Source organism: Manacus vitellinus, unplaced genomic scaffold, assembly GCF_001715985.3.
Source record: "Manacus vitellinus isolate BGI_N305 unplaced genomic scaffold, ASM171598v3 scaffold_26_pilon, whole genome shotgun sequence".
In the NCBI taxonomy this organism is placed as follows: Eukaryota; Metazoa; Chordata; class Aves; order Passeriformes; family Pipridae; genus Manacus; species Manacus vitellinus.
In genome coordinates this window covers 1,805,389-1,827,537 of record NW_021939960.1, presented here as the reverse complement: position 1 = coordinate 1,827,537, position 22,149 = coordinate 1,805,389, and the positions used below count along the sequence as shown (strand labels likewise).

The window sequence follows — 22,149 nt, the reverse complement described above, 5'->3', positions numbered from 1 at the left end:
TAGTGTCTGAGCCACCAGTAACAGGCCCCTCTCTCCAGCTGTCTCCATGACAGATTCCTGCCCTCAGCTGATTTGGGTAAGGATTGTGAAAAATGGATTCTTTTACTATTGAGCCTGCATTAGCAAATGGTACATGTGTAGAAATACATACAGTCACCTACAGTTATAGTGCACAGCAAACTTCTGCATGTGTTAGTCCTCCTTGGTTTAGGTCTGAGGGACAGTTCTAACTGTGCTGATAGAAAGCAGTCTTGCCAGGTTGCTACATTCATTCTAGGGGAAGTTTTGCAGTCAACACCAGCAATATTTGGATAGCAGTGAGGTGCTGGTAGTACAGAATGACAGTGTTCACAGTGCAGGATTTTTCATGATCTGCAGGCTGTTAATACCTTTCAGACTGTAGTAACTGTTTTAAACCAACAAAGCTTTCTTGTGTAATTGTGTAGATCTGTGTTTCAAAGTTTCTGGCATGGCTGTGAGCACTAAGAGGAATGTGAAATAATGAAACCCATACAGATACAGCTATGCTGGCTAAACACCCCTATAAGAATACTCCTTTTGCCAGGATTGCCTGTGTCTTTAGGGGAGAGAGGTAGAAACAAACTGGTAGGAGACCTCAGTTCTTTCTTCTGTTGGAGTTTTTTTTTGGTACTTACACATAGATGCTGAGTAAACCAGCCCAAGGTCTAAGAAAAACTCCTTGTGATGCTGAAAAGTAGGAAACACTAAGCAGATGTGTTAGTTGCAGTAAAAGCTTTGAATCCTCAGGGAACAAACAATTGGGTTCACAGTCTTTGAAGGAGTCTGAGACAGAGCTGATTGATTTTTTTGTGCACAGAGCTGAAATGCATTTTCATGAGTGACTCTTGCCATGTTTGTCAATGATATTCACAACATTTCAAGGGACCTTAAAACTACATTAACTTTTGGCCTAAATGTTGAAGTGGTTTGATCTTGACTGATCCTGCTGAGCAGCTCCTACTTAGCACTTCCAGTTGTCTGCATTTTTTTTCCAGTGAGTAGCTCTCCTGTGCTTGGGCTGGGTGTTGTAGGGGGCCTGGCACTTCTAGGAATCTGTTATCTCTGGCAGAAGTCTTGTTACTGTCAGTTATTGATAAGTGGGAAGGTAAACATGTAGCTGATTAGACAGTGCCCCTTCAATGGCTGAGCACCAGTCTGATTTCACTGCACACAGTGATCCTCCAGAGAAAAATTCTTCTACCGCTAATTAATATTTAAAATTATTTTTACCGTATGATTTTGATTATAACTTACCTACTTCTTGGTAGCTTCTGATGTAGAGGGGTTGTTTTTTCTTGTTTACAAATTTCAGTATATTAGAGATATCATTTCCTGGTCTTGCTAGAAATACTTCTGAAATAAGTATGGCAACTATTTAACCTTTAAAGAATATGAAGAGGGAGTTCTCACATGACCAAAGAGATTCCTTCTATTTGCTGACTGTGAAATATTCGAATTAAATAACAATAACAAAAACACAGGGCTGAAGAAAGGAGGTTTACAAAGGCCAAGGCAGATCTGCAGTTAGTTATTCTGATGGAAGGCACCACCACTCTCCTTGGGAGATGTGTTGTCAGAACTGGCTTTGTGAACTCTCCCTACTCAACTTGCAAGAAAATAACTGCTTTAGAAAAACCACTTGAAACAGTTGTCTTTGCTAAGATGCCTTCTTTAGGCTGGAATAGATTTAAGGGGCACTCCATGAAGTTATGAGCACTGTTGATTATGTAGTGTTTCCTGGGCAAATGATGTCCAGAAGTCAGTACACAAGTTTGGCTCTTCTGATTTTATAATTTTCAGAGACTCTTGCTGTAATTCTTTTTAGGCTTGAAACAATCCAAAGCTGTCTCCTAGGCAGGACCAGACTGACAAAACTTGACTATCTGGTTTAAAAGTAAATGTGGTCCAGTTTAAACTGCATTTTGCTTAACTGCTCACTTCACCATTTGTATCCCAGCACACATTAGTCTTTCAGCTGTTTCCAAAGCCATCTCCTTTTGAGTGTTTAATATCTAAGAACCAATTAGTTCCATTTTGTTTTCTTTGGATAGTTTGCAATTAAACATTCTTTCAAGTTGGCTTTATTTAGCTAATTCTGTCACAAAAATAAGCTCTGAGGGAATGAAGAGAAGTTCAAGCTAGCCAATGTTTATTTTTATTATTAATAATTTATATTATGGTAGTCCCCAGGGGAACTAGGGCCCCACTAAACCCAGTTTCCTCTGCATGTAATGACTGTGTCTCACAAGCCTCTTTTTTGCTGCTGTGGCTCAGTGCAAGGAACCCCCTCTATGCCACAAGGAACCTACTGATGAAGAGCACAGAAAGACAAATCAAGAATAATTTTTTTTTTAAAGAAGCTTAAGATAGGAACCAGAGGGAGACTTTGATGCATCTTTTCTCTAGAAAGCCACACTAATGCATTTTTCCAGTTGGAGTGCCAAATGATGACCTCAAAGGTCTTGTTCATCATGTCATGGCAATGCTCCCAGTGACTTTGCTGGGAGCAAGATTGGGCAGAGAAACGATGGTCCTAAAAACCTTTCTGAACTAGCAGCAGGAGACACTTTGTATTTTAAAAACACACTGAAGGGCAAAGTTAGTTTAAAAATGTTCATGTTCAGTCAGATTTCTATTAGAAGTTATGCTTTTCACAGCATCTGATCCTCAATAATTAGTCTACTTTATGTTTTGCAGAAGTCTTGAAAGAAGCAGAGTCCTTTCACGCCTGCCAAATGCAAAGGTGACACAGAGCCAAACCCTGGGCTTCTGTACATAGACTGGTTTGAACAGAGTTGCACAGTTCACGTCCCCTGAGGCTCTGCCTGCTCTCTGTGGGACTCTTGTGTGAGTTAAAGGGTAGAACTGACACTGGGATGAACAGGCCTTTGGGGTGGAAGTGCCTTCAAGCCAGTGCAGAAGTGCAAACTTTCCTCATCGGTGGAATCTCCGTCCTCCTCCCCTTCCTTTATGTGGAAGCATGGAGTCTTTACAGTACTCTTTCCACAATTCCAAAGTCAAAACCTAGACAGAAGTTTTCCTGACCAGATTCCTGTCCTCATTAGTTCAGTTGAAAGGGGATCAGACATCTGGTTCCAAGTACAGCTCTGTGGTGAGTATGTAGGGCTTTTTCTTTCCAGAGAAAAAATCCCTAAATCTGGCCATTTAAGACACAAATTTTATAGGAGCTAAAGTTGGGCTGTGCAAAGTTCACCTCATTAAAAACAAGCCCAAACCAAATAAAAGCAGGGAATAACAGCATAAAAAATGTGGGCCCTGAATGTCAGAGCATGTGTGTTAGGAACTGGTAAGAAGTGAAGGGGAAAGTACAGATATATCCACATGTATTCAAAGTCCTTGTTTTTTTCCACAAGTAAGTTTACATGCTTGTGGAGTGTCTAGAGAAAGGGAACATCAGTGCAGAACACAGTGTTAGGATTGCTATGACAGCTACCCTAATTTGTTAGAAAATATAATGACTTCAAGCCTGTGTTAGAAGATACTGAATAAATTCAGTCTAGATAAAATGTTCCAACACACCAAGTCATTTTTTGACTCTGCAGTTGTTAGCTGGCCAATGAGAGACATTCTAAATTGTCTTGAGTTTGATATCTCCTTCTAAAAAATACACCTTTTTTCATTATCTTAAGATAAGTACCAAGATTCACTAGCCAGATCTGGAAATACTGACTCTGAAAGGAACTAACTCTATGTCTACTCAGCACTTAAGAAATTATTTGGCTTTAAAGCATAATCCTTTTGTCTCATCTGTTTCCCTCTTTTATGACATTTGGTATACTCTTCCTCTTTTTCCAGTGTTCTTTGGGATACTAATCCTAGCTTAACAACTTCATTATTTCTGTGGCACAAGATTGTCTTGGTAACATTTATGGGAATAAACCAAGGTTACCATAGGGAGTGGACTTAATGGTTTAATTCTTAATAAAGGGACAGTTTTCCTGGTCAGACAGGTAAACTACAGAGTTTGTCCCACTTCAGAAGCACTGGGATATTGTGATTCACAGGGTTCAGTTTTTGAAGATAGCAAATTACATCCCACATACTGCTGAAGATCAGATTTCACTATTACTGGAAGTGAGTTGTCTGATTTGGTTAATATATTCTTCTCAGTGTAGTAATCAAAACATTTATCTCTCCATGGTGGTGCTTTCTGTTGAAGCTTAGCCTTGGGACTCTCCACAGCCCTAAGGCTGAGATAAAGGACCTTCCTTATTTCATAATTAACCCGGCAATGGGCTCCTGCATTAGAAGGATGGATGGATGGAGACATGATCACACCTGATAAGTCTGTTTGTAACACTCATTCAGGCACAGATTGGGGAAAACAAGGAGAATGAGGTGTGTATTACAGAAGAGTGATCCTTGGGGCTCATAATTAAGAAGAAGGAACCTCCCAAGGCCAACACTGGTGGGACTCAGTGCATAGACAAGTTTTCTTTTGTCAGAAATGGAAGAGCCTGTTCATCACTTGTAAACTGCTCTCCCTCAGTGCCATCTGCTTCTTCCCATCAGGAATTTGGATTTCAGGATTCATCACAGTGCAGCCAACTGCAGACTCAGATTCTGCCAACGCTGGGAAAGCTGCAAGTCAGGCCAGCCTGTGGAGCCTGCCACATTCCTGAGTCCCTGATTCAGGCTTGCAAGTTTGTCATCAAGTTGGAAATTGAAACCAGAGGAGTTAGCAGCAGGGCCTGTGCTCCTAAGTCAGCTGGTAATGGGTGGATTGTCCTATGCCTTCCCCAGGAGGAAAGCCAAACTCCCTACAGGAGCCTCCCAGCACCTGGAAGAGCTGTGACACAGGCATGGAAATGCAGTGTGGCCCTGGGGATATGCCTCGGGCTGGCAAAGGGGGGAAAACAGGATTTGCTTAGATACAATCACTGCTTCTTTTCTTATCACTGCACTGCCAAATGCCACGGTGGGATTTACAGCCAACTGTGGTTCCAAGTGACAGACTTCCATGAGGGAAAGGGCCAAGTCCCTGGGGATGCTCCGTGCCGAGGTCCCCTCTGTGCTTTGGGTGCTGCTGCTGGTGGGAGGCACAAAGTGAACCCCGACATCAGGCCTTGAAAAATAGTTTTCAGGTCATTAACTGAGTCAGGCCAGCTTCTACTGCTGGATTCTGCTGGGAATCTGGAATAAATGGCTGATGAATTTCCTCTGGATGTGCACACTGTCACTGAGAATAGAACTTGGAGCTGTGTGCTAAGGTGGAAAGAGATTATAAATACAGTAACATTTTGAATCACAGGCTTGAATAGTAGCTCATCCTGGGCTTGGAAGTTGAGTCCTGTGTTCAGAGCACCACCCTAGAAATGGGTCCATCAGAGACACAACCTCCAGCACAGGAGAACTGTCTGAGAGCAGCTGATGATATTTAAATGTATTGCTGCCTAGGAAACCTGGGCTCCAGGACTTCATTTCCAGAAGGGCCTAATGACTAAAGCAATAACTTGGATCAAAGCCGTTTATCTGATTTTCTTTTAATGGCTTGAGTTTGGCCAGGAGGAAAGTATGGCAGATATGCAGTATTTAAATATATATTCAAAAGTCAAATCTGCCTGGATAAAATCTACAGAAGTGCCAAGGTGAGTTACACACTGAAGACTCATCTTTCTAAAGAATGTGTGCTCTGAGTGTAATTCTTATTAAAAATCAATTAACCGGCTCCTAAGAGCCTAAAGTACCTCTGAGAATGGGATTATATTCCTGAATCATTTGAGATTTTCAAAATACGACCTGACAGATGTAAGTTTGGTGCAAAATAAAGGGCCTATCTAATAATCTGAGTTAAACAGGTTTGGGTCAAGATGTTCTGTGGAAGAAGAGCAATAAAATTTACCTCTTAGTACCTCAGAGATGGATGATAATAGTACTGAGGGAGAAATTTCCAAAAGCTCATCACAGGCAGCTCTTTGTCTCCCTTACCTCCAGTTTCACAAATCTGTTTTACCAGAGAAAAGCTAAATATCAAACATCCATTTTCTGTATCTGTATCTGCAGTGGCTCTTCCCCTGCCTGTGTGGTGCAGCTTATATGTGTTGGTGTGAGACAGCAGTTGTACAGAAATGATCCCTGCAGTCAGAATTCCTGTGTTCAAGTGAAGCACATAAAACCTTTCAGGCTGTGCTCTGAATCTTTGTGCTGTGACTTCTTTCCACAGACAGGGTTTGTTTGAAGAAAGGATCCCTATTTGCATGTAATGTTGTGTTAAAATGGCTATTTTGAGATGTATTTTGAGGGCAAGGGCACTGTCTCCCTAATTCGAATGATTTTTCTTCTCTAGAAAAATAACCAGTTCTGCCAATAAGTGTATAAATAGAATGTTTGCCCAACAGTTGTACAAAAATGCTTAACATTTAAGGGGTTTCAATGATAAATTTGGAATGTTTATCCAGCACAGTAGACATTGCTACTGAGGTCAGCGGGTTTTTGGAGGAATGCTCGAGAGCAAAGATTAAATACAGTGTGTATGTTCCCAGTGGATTCAACACTGCTGTGCCCAGAGGTCACTTCACTCCTCGTTCAGTCAGCTCACTACACCTACCTTTGGAGTGATGGGGCTGAGTCAGGATGTTATCACATCTCAGCAGTTTCATTCATTTAATGGTCTGGATTCTTTAGATGTCCAACTGCTGCAGAGGAAGTGCCAAGGTCCAGGCACTTCCAGCTTGTTCAACAGCACGTTGAAAGCACAAAAAGCTTCAGTGGTTCAAGCCCAGAGCAGCCCTGAGACTTTGCTCCAGATGTTTGGCAGTACTGAAGACACTGTGGCAATCTGATTTTTCTTTTATCAGTGGCAGGAAAGACAAATGCCATTGTCTGCTGCCTGTGTTTGGGTACCACCCATCAGCAGCATTCAGAAGTTAATTCCATCATTCCTAACCATTCAAATAAACAACAAGAAGAAAAATAATTTTGATTACATCAGTGTAATGGGAGACAAATGTAGCCTGGTTTGCAAAATCAGTCTTAAATTTGACTTATGGTAGAAATTTTCTGGTGTAATTACTGTTAGTGTTGTCTTTCCACCCATTAAATCTTTGCAGCATATATTTCTATCAGCTAAAACCCCGATGCCAATGCAATTGTAGCAGCAAAACAGTTATTCTGGTAGATTTTATCAGAACTTCAGGGAAGTGGGATGAAAAACTCCAGCACCTTTGACTGAAGTTTTTTTTGAAACAACAGATGATTAGTTGGAAACACAGCTCATTTCTAAGGCCCAGAGAATGTCTCTAAAGGCCCTAAATTTTCATCTGCTTAATCACTGCTGATTTTGGTCACATACAGAGAAAACTGAGTTTCAGTGGAGATGGTATAGACCCCGTACACATTATTGGTGAGTTTGTTTGGCTGTCATGAAGTGAATTTTATAAAACCACGCTATGAAAGATGTAGATTCTATGTGGCAACTCTGCAATAAACCCATGTCCTCTGCTGTGCAGAAACCCACTAAGAGGAGTTATTAACAACTGATAGCTTCTCTGTGGTTGTGTTTATTTTCTATAGTGACTAATAGTTTACTTGAGCAGTGAGCAGCAGGTACTGCCCCACTGGGGAGATCTGGCTGTCCAGGCTGTCAGCTCCCTGTGTGCCCACAATGAGCTGAGGGAAACAGAAATCTGCAAACACAACCAGGAGAAAGTGTGTGTCTCCAACCCAAGTGCTCATTCACAGTTGGAGCACTACAGACTTGAAGGAAACACAAATTCTTTACTGAAGCAGCAGTTCACCAAGTTCAAGTGAACCTCTTGGACATACTGACACAAAAACATGGCTACTAATTTAAAGCACAAAACACAAGAAGAAATATTTTGCAAGAAGCCAGTGAGTCATATTTTCCTCATAAAATTGTTGAAACCATTGTGCCCAGAAACAATTAAAGATGTGACTAGGGCTGGAAAAGTTTAGCCATAAACACAAACAGACCCCAGTTTTTTGTTTGTAAAGGATGAAGGTCATTTGGCTTGAGGAATATCCTAAAACTAACAGAGACAGAGCAGAACACGCAGTTTGTGTGTCCTCATTGCTCCACAGGAGCCCCAGTGTTTGGCCCTACATGCCTGAATACTTGGTGACACCAAAAGTTAAATGCCAATAGTCTGTTATGGCAAATCATCGTAACAGGGGCAAACAAACCTACTCCTTTAATTTGAAAAAAACCCCTGTTTTTATTTATATTAAAAATGCCCCTCTGAGACCTGAAGGCTCAGTCATACAAAACTGATACTAAAACATTTGAGTGGATGAGTCCCTGGCAGCTGAGATGTGTGGTCAAGACTCACCAGCTTTATAGGAATTTTTCAAGACTCCATGGTTTTTCTAGTATTTTGGTGTTTCATTGCCCCTGGCAATAGACTCCTTCATTTTGGCCTGATATTTTTGTACTCTGCATATGCCAGCCCCTGCCCAGCTACTGTCCTTGCATTCTGTGCTTTTGGGAGGAGTAAAAGGGAGGAAGTTCCTCTGCTCCCTAGGGCATAACCCCTGTATTAATGAGATTTGGAGACACTGGCCTGCACAGCAGAGCTTACAGGTTAGGAGGCAGATTTGAACTGAGCTTTGTTGGGGGTCCTTATCTGATTTATTTCTACCCTAAAGGCGGGTAGAACTTGAGATGTGTCCAGATGCTTTTTCTCAGGGGCACTTGTAACACAGCTCAGCACTTCATTCAGTCACTCCAGCTAGAAAACCCCTCTGTTTAAACAACTGCATTTATAAGTCTTTCTTATAAATACAATGTTGTCTTGACATCCAACTTATGGTCTTCTGCTCAGAAGTGTGAAGGGAGCTGTCAGATTTCTAGGTCACTACGAAAAATATATGTATTAGGTGAGTGCCAAGAGGTATTTGACTTTGTGGACATTATTTCAGAGCAAGAAAGATAACCTCTCTAATGGTGCTTTCCTAACATGATTGAAATTCCCTTCGCTCTTGGGGAACTGGGAAAATGTGCTTGGGGAGTAGCTGTGTTAGAGCAGAAGGTGACACAGTCAGTGGCCTCGGGGACTGAGCTCTGTGCAGTCTCAAAAACAAATGACCCTGAGGAGCTTAAATGCTTTTGGCCATGTCCAAGTGAGGCCCAAGTCATCTCTCACTCCTACTGATTTGCCACAGTACATCTTTTTAAGTCCAGAATTACATTTGATTTATAACCACACATGTGGCAGCAGAATCAAGTCTGGGCAATTTAAACAATTTATTTCTTTCCCCAGCTGAGTTTGGGGGTCTGTACATTTCCAACATAATCCTTCACATCTAAACTTCAGTGCACAGGATTTTCTTCAGGAGTCTTCTCATCATTTTCCACTTTCTTTTCCCTGCCAAGGGCCTGCCTGGTTTTGTTTGTTCCATATCTAGGTGCTCCAAAGGCTGTCAGTCCATGCAGGCATTAGGGCTCCTATAAAATTAGACAAGCTGCTCCTGCATTTTCTTACTCCCTTTTAGCCATGAACTAAGTTTCCCAGGTTAAGAGCTAACAAATAGATCCTGGGAATCTGGCTTAGCCTTGCTGAGGGATGTGGTCAATAACCATGAGGCTATTCCTTTTATTTCTTCCTTTAGCAGCTTGTTATGCAATTACATTTTTCAGTAAGTTGCATGTTTTTTCAGGCTAATGATCCTTTTGATGGGGTGACAGTTCACAGACTTACAAACATCTGAAAACTAGAGGAAAGAATGGAAAATATTTTGAAACTTCAGCTGTGATATGATGCAAGTACAAAGTGATTAAGGGTGTTAAGGAGGATCTTCTCACGGGCACTCTGGAAGAGCAGTGAGGAGGTTGCTTTCCAGGTTAGTGGCAGAGCCAGGGAAAAAGCCTTATGTTGACATTTCTGGCCTTCTGTGTGACTAATGGTAACCATGCTAGAGGGAGCATCCACTGGTGGATTCAGAGCTCACTGTTCTTCAGAGCACACTGTGATGTGGGACAAACATCTGCATGGCCATGGAGAGCACTTTCTTGGAGTTTGTACTTCTCCCAACAAATACATACTCCAGCTTTTTGTTTGACTCAGTTTTACTCAGTTGTGGTGTTTACATTACACCAGCTTGAGGGGGGAAGGAAGGGAATTTTTCTGTATATGAACTGTCCGGGTGATTTTCTACAGCTGCTTTGAAGGATATGTCTGTTACTTATATTGTGACTTGGATTCTATAGACACATGGCAGAGAACACAGTTCTCCAGAAAGCCAAAGAGTTTGACTGATGGAAAACAAGAGAGCAATCCAAGAGAAACCCTGCCAGAGGAGGAGCATGAACCTGAAATTTACTGTTGAAACCAGACTTCTGCCTTGGGCCTAAGCACCACACTCAGCCAGTCCTACCATTGACTGCAGTGTGGCTCTGCACACATGCAAGGAACTGCTTTTTGGACCTCACTAAGTCTGGAGCTTAAGTATTGTTCTGGCATCCATACTGATTTGGAAATACACTGGTTGGCCTGGACTCCTGAAGCAGTGGGACAATTACAGGGTTTTTAAAAAAATCACAAATGTGGAGAGCCTGTGAATTGAGGCTGTTCTGGCTTTTGCATAGTGAGTTTGTAAAATCAATCAGAAATTGAAGAGGGCATGAGAGATTTCATTTTAGACTGTTCAATCCCTCATTAATTGTATAGTGGATGGCAACAGAGGAAACAGGATTTGCAGACAAGTCCTTTTTTCAGGTTATTCTCCTGTCTGTTGTTTTGACTTTCCGCTTCCACGCAGCTCAACTCTTGCAGCAGCACAAGCCTGAACTGCCAAGAAGGTTTTGACTCATCTGTTTTTGTATTTTATTTCAGAAGCCAACAGACTCCCTGACTGGGAACCATGTCGGTCAAACTCACCTTTGTGTCCCCTGGTGATGGGGGTGGGATCAGCAGGAGCTGCTCCTTCACTGGGTTCAGCACTGTGCAAAGCAGAAAACTGGCGTAAGTAACATCCACCTGAGCCTTTGGGCAGCAGGCTGGGAGTGGAGTTCTTAACCTAAGGCAGCTATGAGGAGATGTCATTCCTTAATTTTCATCTTAAAACTGCTGAGTGTTGTCATGGTTCACTGATGAACAGCTGTACTTCACCCCAGACTGTCTTACTACTCTGCACACTGCACTGCAGGGATGGTTGGATTACAGAGGTGAGGGATCAGACTCTTAAGAGTGTCCATTTCTTCTGAAAAAATGGAGGGCTGCAACCCTTCCTGCTAGCAGCCAAATAGTGACTGATGTATTCTGACTAAAGCCTTCTCAGTAGTTATGGTAATCAAAAGTCTCCCAGACCTTTAAAAAGATGGGGATGCTAATGGTGAATCCTGGCAATATCTGTCACTGGAGCTGGCTCAGGTCCTGCTGAGTTACTGAAGCAGAGCAGCATTTCATGAGAGGAAGGGCTGTGTTCTGGCAGTGCCACAAGGGAGAGGAAGGGAGAATCAAACAGGCCAGGAGGCCACTGCAAACCCACTGCTCTCAGTAACAGTCCATAATCCAGCCAAGGCTGAGCCCAGCCTTCAGCTGGGCTCTGTAATTGCTAAACCATCCTGCACTGATCTTCTCATTTTGCTTTTCACAAGCTGTTGGGCAGCATTGCTCTGTGTAGGTAACTGCAGCTTTTCCACTAGAAGTGCTTTTTCTGAATTCAGCAATCCTGTAAAGCCTGTTGAGTGCTTTTAGCAGATATGATACATAAATGTAAAATTAATATGACTGCCAGTGCATGCTAAAATAATACCAAAGGGAATCATTTAGCAGTATCATACAGAAGTGTTGGGAAATATGCCCCTAGGAATATTGTGCTCAGAAAAATCCTGTTGTGTATCAGGAAAATACCTGACTCATGTAATGAAATATCTTACCAAAGAACCAAATGACTGAATCAAAGTTTTAGTTAAACACAGCATGGTAAAGTAGGAGCAAAAAATGGAATCCCAGCATGATTGTGATGCCATCAAGAATTCTTCAATTTGAATTAACTGATTTGTTGTGGAAACTGAAAATTAATATTACCTCAAGCAAAGATCAGACATCTAAAATCACACCAATCACTAAGATCTGGAGAAAAACTCTGTCAAATGATATAAACAGACTTGAGCTTAGAGTGGGAGTTCTACCAGGAGCAGTGTTGAACAGCTGTGTCTGCAGCAGGGGTATGAGTGCTCCAGACAGAAGAGTTCATCTGTCCCTTCAGGTTATCCTGTTACTTCTTGCTGCAAAGGTTTTCTAACCAAATGCCTCTCTTTATGCATTTTTAAGATGTTGCTTTTCATTATGTAAGTGTTTAGACAGACAGTTTTGCTCAGGAATCACTGCAATAAGGAAGATTTGTGTACTAGACACTCAGTCACAGCCCAGTGAACATGAGAGCTTTCCCCAGCATTTTTTAATCACCCTTTCCTAACTTATCTCTCCCTCAGGCACTGTTGCAAAACACAGCAGGAGCTTGCAGGGGCCCTGTGCAAGGTCTGTCCAAAGGATGACACACAAATCAGGTCCACATGGACATTCTTAAGCAGATGCTAAATATACTTTTGCTTTCCTTTAGCAACTTCCTTTTGAGCCTCTCAGTCAGACACACGACTTCGTGTTTCTCCACAATGGGTTCCACAGGAAGTAAATATTATTACTGTTATCCATAAAGTGGGAAATCTGATACTGAAATTATGAAGTTCACAAGGGAAAGCAGCAACACAGCATCCAGCTTTTAGCTACTGGGCCCTGCAGGCCCACATCAGCCACTGAGCTGTTGTATGAAATGTGTGAAAATGAGATTCTTACATCAGTGCTCCTATGGGCTACAGTAGTCAGTGGGAGATGCTGTGGAAAAGGGGGAGTTTGAAATCCCAACCTCTCTGGATGCAGTACTTAGATGCTGTACTTCCAACTGAAGGGAAATGATTTCCTGAATTTAGGATCCGCACTCCCAAAATCTGAAGGTAAATTTCAAAGTCCTTTACTTTCCAAAATGAAACAAAACCCAGGAGTAATTTGGTCTGTTTAATTTCAAATTACAGAAATTATCTGTTCTATATAGTATCTTGCTAATGAGAGTACTCTAACTCATGGAATGAGATGCTATTTCTTATTAGCATGAAAAGATTTTAAGTGATGAGCCTTCTAGAAGACTCTTTCAACTGCTGTTCTTGGCTAGACTGTCCCTTCCAGTGTTATTCCTGCTGGAACCCTCTCACTTTGCATGGAATACTCAAAGATTCATTATCTTAATAAAGAAAACTAATATTAATGTAAGTTTCTAATTTAAGAGTTGTGTTCCTTGTTATAGGTAACCTGAGCTCCAAATGGTTTGGTTAATTAACACTTTACATTAAGCCATCATAAAAAATTAAGATAGTCATTGTAGTGAAGAAATCAAATATCCAGTAAAGTTTGGCAACACCTAATTTATCAGATTTTTTGCAGAACATATGTTAAAAAATGGAGTCAAGTGGATGAGGATAATTAAAGTAGTTACTCAAGTGTTTCTATAATAGGAGCAGGGACAGCTCTCAGGTGTGTTGGGTTTGGGCTTTAATCACCAAGCTCAATAATCTCCCTAGGCCTCCAGTCACATGCCTGGAACTTAAACCAGCCAGTGGTTAAGTGTTAAGCCTTTTAAAGTTGGTAATTTCTCCAGGTGAGCTGAATTTAGGATAGAGATTGGAGAGAAGGAAGAAAGCTTCTCTGAGAGCCACCAGTTGGTTTGGTTTGCTTTGGTAGACTGGGGAAGTTTGACTTACAGGCATTATTAACAAAACTATATAAAAATAGCCAAGACTTAGAGGAGCATATAGATAGAGGTAAACCAGGCAGGAATCATCTGCAGAGAGCTCCTTTTCTGGTTTAAATGATGTAAATATATATATAAGTAATGGCTCAGAGTGTTCTCACTCTGTAGCTTGGCACAAAAAATCCTGTATGGGACTTCTCTTAGAAACAATATTTCATTTTGGTTTTGTAGTTCCTTTTCAAAGTAATTAAGTGAAGTGTTAGATGCTGAAAATACACCTTGATGAATCTATCTTGTATGCAATCTAGGCTGGGTAGTTTGCTTTTTAAAACCGTGGTGGGGCTCTGAGCCATGGTTTAAATGGATGGAGTGCAGGCAGAGGAATGGCTGTTGCTAAGGGTTTTTATGTGAGCTTGATCAGTCAGACCTTGAGCAGTTGCCAGCAGTGGGAAGTTTCTGATGTCACCTGTGAAAGTATTCCTTGTGTGCCCAAAGGCTTTGTTCTTTGAGTAAATGTCTATGGAGTTGCACATACAAGTTGCAGCCTGGAAGCTTTGTGGGTTAGGCATCTCCCTTCTCCCAGGTGATGGGGTTTGCATCTTCCCTATATTTCTTTTCTCTTTCTACAGCAAGTCTCTCAGCAGAAGCTCAGTGAGATCAAGGATGTCTCTGAAACCCCCCAAGGCTTATAATTCCCTGCAGAAGGGGGCACTGATCTGGGATCCAAAGCCACTGCAGGTGAAGAAAATTTTTGAAGCTTTGAAGAAAGGACTTAAGTAAGGACTTTTTAAATATTGCAATTTGCCTCACCTTGTCATGCTGCTTAAGTCTGTCTGTCACTGTGCTCTGTCTCCATCTGGCATCTCTAAACATGTGTGGTGGCTTCCCCAGACACTGACTGGGAACCTTGTAAAACAAGTTTTATTCACTCTCAGTCTACTTGCAAGCGAAGTGCTCTGATGTTTTTGTTTTCCCCAGGGGCAGGTAGAACTCAGTGGGGAGATTGTCCATCCCCTGGGGAGCAGCTGAGCTCCTGTGAGGAAGGGAGGCTTTCAGAGCATGCAGGGTGGTAGGGCAGGGATGGGACAGCCAGGCCTGGGTACTGCTTGGCAGAAAGTTTCTGGAGAGGGAAGTGTGTGGAGTTTGCTTTGACTCAGAAAGCTGGATTAAAATCGAGTGCAAGTGAGGGTGTGCCCTACAAGGACACAGTGGGGAGGCTGGTTCCTCAACCATTTCTATTGTCCCTATACTAATAAGGGAGCACTTGCACAATTAGCTATTCTAGGAGGGGTGGAGGTGTCAGGGTGGCTTTTTGTTTCTTTTTTTCACCCTCTTTAATGGAATTATAGTCTGAAGTTCAAAAGTCATCTCTGGGTGTCTTGGAAGGGAAGTCTAAGCAGGTACACCTGAAAATTTCAGCTGTGTCAAGGTGATGAAGCAGAGCTGTAGTACAGCTCCATCTCCTTATGGAAATGTAAATAACATTACTTTGCTGTAAATGTGGTATTATTTCAGAGCCTTTATTAGAGTGGACTGCACAGCCACTGCTGCATCAGGGCAGACTGGAGTGTAAAGGCAAGAGAGCAGTCATGCTCATTGGCTCTGGCTGGCTGGTGTGGGGTGTTTGCAGCAGACAATGGGGACCAAAGGGTGGGCTGGGAGCCTGAATTCAGGGTCCTGTGGCTTTGGGGAAGGTGGCAGTTACCTCAGAGAACACTGATATTATTCAGTGCTGAATGGGCAAACAGGCCATGGGTGAGCAGAGACAGCCCACAAGGGCTGTGCCCCCCTGGGTGACCAACACTGCTCTGCCTTCAGCGGAGTCCCCAGGTCTTGTAACACAAAAATGCACATCTTAAAGCATTACAGTTGATGTTGAAGGGTCCATCTGTTATCACAGAGCTTCAATTACACCCTGCAGCTCCTATCAGAAGATAAAATACCTTTTCTTGGATGTGTAAACCCTGTAGCTCTTTCTGCTGGCATCCTACTAACAGTTCCTTCACGTGTGTTGCTGCTGTCCCCAAAATTTTGCTACTGTATTAATTTTGGTCAGAGTTTGTTTTCTTAAGCTAAGAACGTAAAATGCACTGTAATAATACATTGTAAAGTCAGATGTGTCACATTTTTAGTCCAGTAAAAGACTATGAAGTCTTAGCCCTAAAAATATCCACCAACGTCTTATTAGAGGATTTAGATTTAAAAGAAACTATGAAACCAAATGTTTTTGCAGAGTTTGAATTTATCAGAGCTTAGGGAGGAGAAACCATAAAGTGGATCAGAATTTGTTCCCAGTTTTGCAGTGAATACCATAGGATCAGCCTCCTGCCAAAACTGAGTAGCAACTAATTGACTGAAGTAACCTACAGAAAACAACTGTATCAAATAGCAATGCAAAGTCCAAATTTTAAGTAGATGCAGACAAAGTCCACTTGATGCTGGAGTGACTTGGATTTTTAGTGCAGAACATGTTTTTACATGCCTGCTTCTTTATAGCTATAGAAAATAACTCTTTATTCTGTTAACCATCTGGGTGCCATTCCATCAGGCTGGTAATTCCAACATACTTAAATCTAAAAGTGATGAAGCTTTTCTGAAAGGTAAGTGAACACTTTTCTGTCACCAGCCCTGGTTACTTCTGCACTGAGCTGTCAGTGGGCAAGTGTTAAGGGCAGGCAGCTGAATGCTGGAGACATGGGGTGTCTTGGGGGAACTGGTTTTGAAACAGTAAGAAAATGAAATGCATCAAAGCAAATGTGAGTAAGTGCAGCTGTCTAAAATGGGGTTATTTTGACTGCTCAGAGCCTGTGTCTAATAATGTAGCCTTTACTGGGTGACTCTTGCTCCCTCTTAAACGTAAGAGGAAAAAGTTACCTAAGTCTGCTCTGTATTAAAAGCAAAGTTGGAAGACGATGGTCTCAGCAGAAAAAGTTTAAGGCCCTGTGGAAACTCCTAAGGCACAACCCATGTGTGCAAGCAACTCTGTAGAAGCCAACTGGCACCAAGTGCTTCACACCTTGCAAAATAGGTCTTGTTCTGGAAAAAGTAATGGTTGCATCAAGGAATTGTCTCAATGTGGTATTGAGCTGTGTTTGCTAAAACACTGATGGCATCTGCCTTTCCTTACCTGGGCAGCACTTCTGTGAGATTAGGTTTGTAGGGCAAGTGTTCCATATTGCAATTCTCTGTAAGATGGGGTTGGTTCTTTCTCCTCAGTAACTGCAGAAGAGACTTTCTCAACAAATGAACTGACAGGAAAGGTTCAGGTAGGAATAGTCAGAGAAATCTGAAAAGATCTGTGAGTTGGTTTATGTGTTAGAACTTGCTATTCTCCTAATCCCTCCTTTCTTCTTGCCTTTAGTAGTACTACCAGCTCTACTGTCTGTTTTGTTTTGCCTCAAGTTCTAGAATAAAGCCCATCTTTCATTTGAATGATTTATTTTAAATGAAGGGAAACAAGAACCTGTGAAGGTTTAAGTGCAGTGTGTGTGTGTATATGCCATGTACACTCATGCAGCAACGCTGGCCTTGCATTGCACTGCAGCATTCCACAGCTTGTCAGAGGAAAAAGGAGTCAGGAGGATTCCTAATGTAAAACATCTTTAAATTTTGGGTGACAGTAACCATCTTCTGGTACCTGTGGGGTACAAATGTTCCTCTAGGGTCAGCTTGGCATTCAGAACAAGTATTTGTCTATGGAAACCAGCCTTTGTCATCTCTTGACCCATGTCCCTGTAGCCATTCACATCTCAAGAGAGTAAAACAAGGGAAGTCTTCTGGAGAAGGAAGTTGCTTCATAACATTCTGCTGAAAACACTTACCCAAAGAATTTCTAATGAATGTACCAGAGGAATCTAACAGCGGGTTTTCTTTCTCTCCAGTGAATACCTGGAAGCACATCAGGCTGAATTAGATTATCTCTCTGGTCGACACAAAGATACAAAAAGGAACTCCAGATTGGTAAGATTTTTTTTAATGTCAAATACTTAAATAAAGTCACAAAAGTAGATTCTCCCACCTGGGACTCCCAGGAGTTTTCCAGTTAAAATGCTGAGGTGGGATCCAGTGAGGCATCACAATCAGCAATTTCCCAAGGAAGGTAGCCCTAGATGTGAGAATTTAACTGGAGATTTCTCACTTTCGACATCCAGCAGTGTTTTTCAGATCCTGTTTCTTTACTGGGATGTTATCTCGTTGTTGTGTCTGCTCAGTGGTCAATGTTTGTAATCTCAATTTAGTGCAATTTAAGATAGTGAGTCTTGCAGTACATATGAAATTATCATTAATAGGTACAGATACACTCTTCAGCCTCTGCCATTTCTCTTTCAGGCTTTCTACTATGACTTGGACAAGGTGAGCCTGTGGGGGATGAAATGCTGCAAATAGAGAAAAATGTCTGCTGTGTGACTTGCAGATATGTTTAGGAAATAATTTCTCAAGTCCCCTTCTCTCTCTGTCTCCCCTCTTCAAAAGCAAATCCGCTCTGTGGAGAGATACATCAGAAAGCTGGAATTTCACATAAGCAAGGTAAGGGGGCTCATATCTTGTACCTGTCAGGCTCACACTGCTTTGTAAGTGACTTAGCTAAATGGAAACCACTTTAATTATAAGTCATCTGAAGGGGAATGATGCTGGGGACTCTCTGAAAGCTGTAGCCACTCTTTGTACCGAAGGAGGGGATTTTTATTTATTTATTTTCCTGAATGGTTCTATTCAGGCTGAATGTTGGGCGCGACCCAACCTGAGTTTTCCTGTGAAACCAGTTTGGACACTCTGCCAGTTTATTCAGAAAATGTTGCTCTGGGAACACTGACATGTTCTTCCCTCCCCTTCTCACAAGGGGCCAAAGGGGCAGTTCTGTGGAGTTTGTGTCTGCTGTCTGCCAGCTGCTTCCAAAGGACTGGAACCTCCCCTCTGGCATAGCTAATGGTGGAGGGGGCTTAGTCTGTATTGAAGGAATTGGTTTCCTGCTCTGCAAGTAAACTTTTCATGAGAAAAGTGTTACTCCACTCCTTGTCTTCTACTTTGGTAATAGCAGAGCTAATTGGATTCCTGAAAAAAGCATGGGATATTGAAAAGCAAACTGTAGCACTCTGTAAAATGCAGGAGTTGCAGCACCCTGCAATGCTCTGACAGAGGGATTTGGTTGGGGTTTTTTTTTTGCCAGGAAAGATACTGATGTTCCTTTCCAAAACTTCTTAAAATTATGCCAAGGTAATTTTGGTTCCTTCTTTCCCCATCTTCCAAATCCTAAAGGTAGAAGAACTCTATGAAGCTTATTGTATCCAGTGCAGGCTGCGAGATGGGGCCACGAACATGAAACATGCCTTTTCCCTGTCCCCTTCCACCAAAGCCTCCAGAGAGAGTCTAGTGGAGCTTTACAAGAACTTCCAAGAGTGCACAGAGGTAGGAAATACCACATACTTGTAATGAAGACCTGACTTCTTAGCAAAAAATGTACTAGGACTTGCTAGTGGCTTTTTTTTGTTAATGGTGTGGGTTAAAAACCGTGTATAAAATACATAACATAAAAAATCTGTAATACTGAGGTCCATTATGACTTCCACTGGAAGCATGGGATGAGAATTGAAGGAGGAATAAGCTTTGCTATTTTCACAAAACAAGGAATGGAACATAACTGAGAGTGGTCAGCTGATGCAGTTCCACTCTTCTGTGGAAGATTAGTCTGTCTTAAAAGTAGTATGAATGGACTCTGTATCTGCCTCCACTAGTGAAAATGTTGGTGTGTCCTTTAAAATAATAAAAGGGCCAAAGTCCTCTAAAGAAAATGGCCCATGTGGGAAGGTGCTACTCTGCACTGCTTTGCAGCTGTGATGACTGTGCAGCCTTTCTTGTAGGACATGTGCTTCATAGAGGGGGCCTTGGAGGTCCACTTGGGAGAGTTCCACGTGAAGATGAAAGGTAAGTTCCTTTCCTCTTTCCTTCAAGACTCATCAGTTGATTTTGTGGTCTAGGTAGCAATCTGATCCACTGAGAGTCCAGCTATTCAGTGCCAGTTGCTTCCACTGGCTTGCTGGATGATACCCTGAACAGAGTTCTGGCAAACTCCTGTTTGCTTCAGTGCTGTAAAACAGTTCTGCAGTGGTACTGTCTATCTGAATACAAAAGCTGACAAGCTTTCTTTCCTCAGCTCAATTAAATTTTGTCCTTTCAAGAGTGTCTGTGCTTGTGGTATAGCTTCTGCACAGAGCTGAGGAAAGGGAGGGTGTTGGCCAGAGAGCCACTTGATTTATTGCAATCTGAAACTCTACAGGTATTAAGAGTTTTCCTTCTCTTTTCAGGGCTGGTGGGCTTTGCACGTCTCTGCCCGGGGGACCAGTATGAGGTGCAGTATAAAGCAATTAATTGTCCTTTACTTTCCTGGTGTGAGTTTGCAATAGAGGAACAGGAGAGCAAGGGTGGAACATGTAGGATGAGAGCAGTGGGTGATTAAAAACACCTACTGCTGTGATGGGAACAGTGCTTCAGCACATTCAGGAGTTACTGTGCCCTCTGGGCTGGGGAGGGAAAGGTGTGATTTGGGTGTTATGGGAGGGTTTAAAAGATGGCAATGATTGTCTGTGAAACCCAACCTGTCAGGGCTTTGTCTTCAGAGTTACCCTGGAATCATGTAGCAGTGGCTGCCTGTTTCTTGGAAGGCTGCCCTTGGCGTCATTTGAATGCACCTTAGTGTCTTACTGGGTGCTCTCCTACCTGTGACAGTTCCCAATGAATTCCAGTGTTGCCTTGTATTCCAGTACCCCCACACTTGGAATGCAGTGTAGTTCTGCAGCTCTTCTAGAATGGGTGGGACGTGGCATTTGGCACTGCTTCAGGTGTTAAAACCTGCATCCTGAATTCCTGTCTCCAATCTTCCAGCTTTATCCAAGTTCCCAAGTGCATGGTGATCAAGGGGATGGCTTCACTCCTGCCAGACTGGAACAGTGAGAGGCCTAGGGACTGAAGGGAATGTTCTGGGATACGTTGACCCGACATCCTTTGCTCTTTGTGGTTTCCAGGTGTTCGTGCGACTGGGGCGCCAGAAATGGAGGTTGAAAGGCAAGATCGAGACCGATGACAGCCAGACATGGGATGAGGAGGAGAAGATTTTTATACCCAATCTCCACGAGAAGTTTGAAATTAAGGTGTGGTGTATAATGGTTGGATTGGAATCAGTGGGTTAACACGTCTTCTGCCACTTACCTCTTAAGTTACCAAGTGTTTCTGAAAGTTCTTAAATAGTTTTCTTTTTCTAGCCATGTAAAAATGGCAGTTAATCCGTGTTCTGTCTAGTGAAGGGACATGTACTTCTGGTTTTCCTTTGCTTCTGGCACTTTTAACTGTATTAGTGCATCTGCTTTCCCCTATTCTGGAGTCTGGTAGACGTGGCTGTGGTTTGGGCTTTTTGTTTGGTTGGGTTTTTTTAAAAAAATGTCCAAGATCAATATCTGGGATTTTCTAGGGTGAAGTCTAGATATGGAGACCCAGATGTATATGTAGTACCAATAGTTCTGTTCTCTACTGAAAGAGAGAAATTAATGTATAGAAAACATACCATTGCACCTGTGTGTGTTTGGAGTGTGGGGTTCAAACCTCCCTTTATCCGGGTGCAGTGCAGCTACTTTTGTTGTGTTTTACTGCAGAGATGCTCCATATCTGTGAAGAACCAGTGGCATTTATGTGCTGCTGCAAACTGTACTTTAAATCTTTGTTTAGAGTTCTGACACTCTTTTAGAAGTGCCTTGGAACAGGTCACATCTTTGGCAGTAAGGGACCAGTGCAGTGGCCTGTGAGCCGTAGGTGACACTGAGGGGAGTGTTCAGAGCCCCACGTGCAGCTGCCCCTGCACTGGTTCTGACACCTCCCTTGCAGGGGGAATTAATCCTTAAGCAGCATTTGCACTGTAACCTGGCATCTCTAGTGGGCTGGACCCTGCAGTGTGACTCCTGTCAGCCTGAAGGGAGCTGAGATTGAAGGCTGTGCTGGATTCTGTCCTACTGGGAAACTGTGCCAGTGCAGGGTTTGGGGTTTTGGCAGTTGTGTTAAAGCAGCTATTGCAGTGTTCTCCTCCTATCTGGCAGCAAGAACTGGGTTACACAGGAGACATTCTTTGGCATCTTGCCAGCACTGCCTTTGGAAATGTGCTTATAACATGCTTTTTTACTGTCACTGCACAATGAAGATCAGGTGAGAAGCTAATTCAGATCCCTGTTTTCCCATAATAGTTGTTAAAACCTGTATTACTTTGTGTGACAATGACAGTTTTACTCTTTTTGTCAGCTTATGAAAGTCTACTGATGAATGTCCTCCACAGCCTCCTGCTCTTTCCACTTTGTGCTTAATGATCTCTACCCAGTGCAAATATATAGCAGGTTTAAAAAAACAGAGAGGAAAATTGATGAG

The 22,149-nt window shown here is 42.4% G+C and overlaps 1 protein-coding gene across 6 annotated transcripts in view; it reads left to right on the top strand.

The window, feature by feature from the left end:
* Positions 1-22,149, top strand: part of RIPOR3 (RIPOR family member 3) — a 46,025-nt gene that overhangs the window by 9,473 nt on the left and 14,403 nt on the right. For 3 of the 6 annotated variants that reach the window (XM_008921838.3, XM_018073919.2, XM_018073918.2), the window contains exons 2-10: positions 10,833-10,961; positions 14,376-14,522; positions 17,628-17,706; positions 18,076-18,099; positions 18,220-18,273; positions 19,003-19,152; positions 19,605-19,668; positions 20,049-20,092; positions 20,766-20,891. In XM_008921838.3, the coding sequence (XP_008920086.3) occupies positions 10,861-10,961; positions 14,376-14,522; positions 17,628-17,706; positions 18,076-18,099; positions 18,220-18,273; positions 19,003-19,152; positions 19,605-19,668; positions 20,049-20,092; positions 20,766-20,891 (789 nt within the window). In that variant the 5' untranslated portion in view covers positions 10,833-10,860. Of the gene's footprint in view, positions 1-2,732; positions 2,869-5,589; positions 5,631-10,832; positions 10,962-14,375; positions 14,523-17,627; positions 17,707-18,075; positions 18,100-18,219; positions 18,274-19,002; positions 19,153-19,604; positions 19,669-20,048; positions 20,093-20,765; positions 20,892-22,149 lie in introns of those variants that run through there. The other 3 variants (XM_018073917.2, XM_018073920.2, XM_018073921.2) reach the window with 3 other exon arrangements.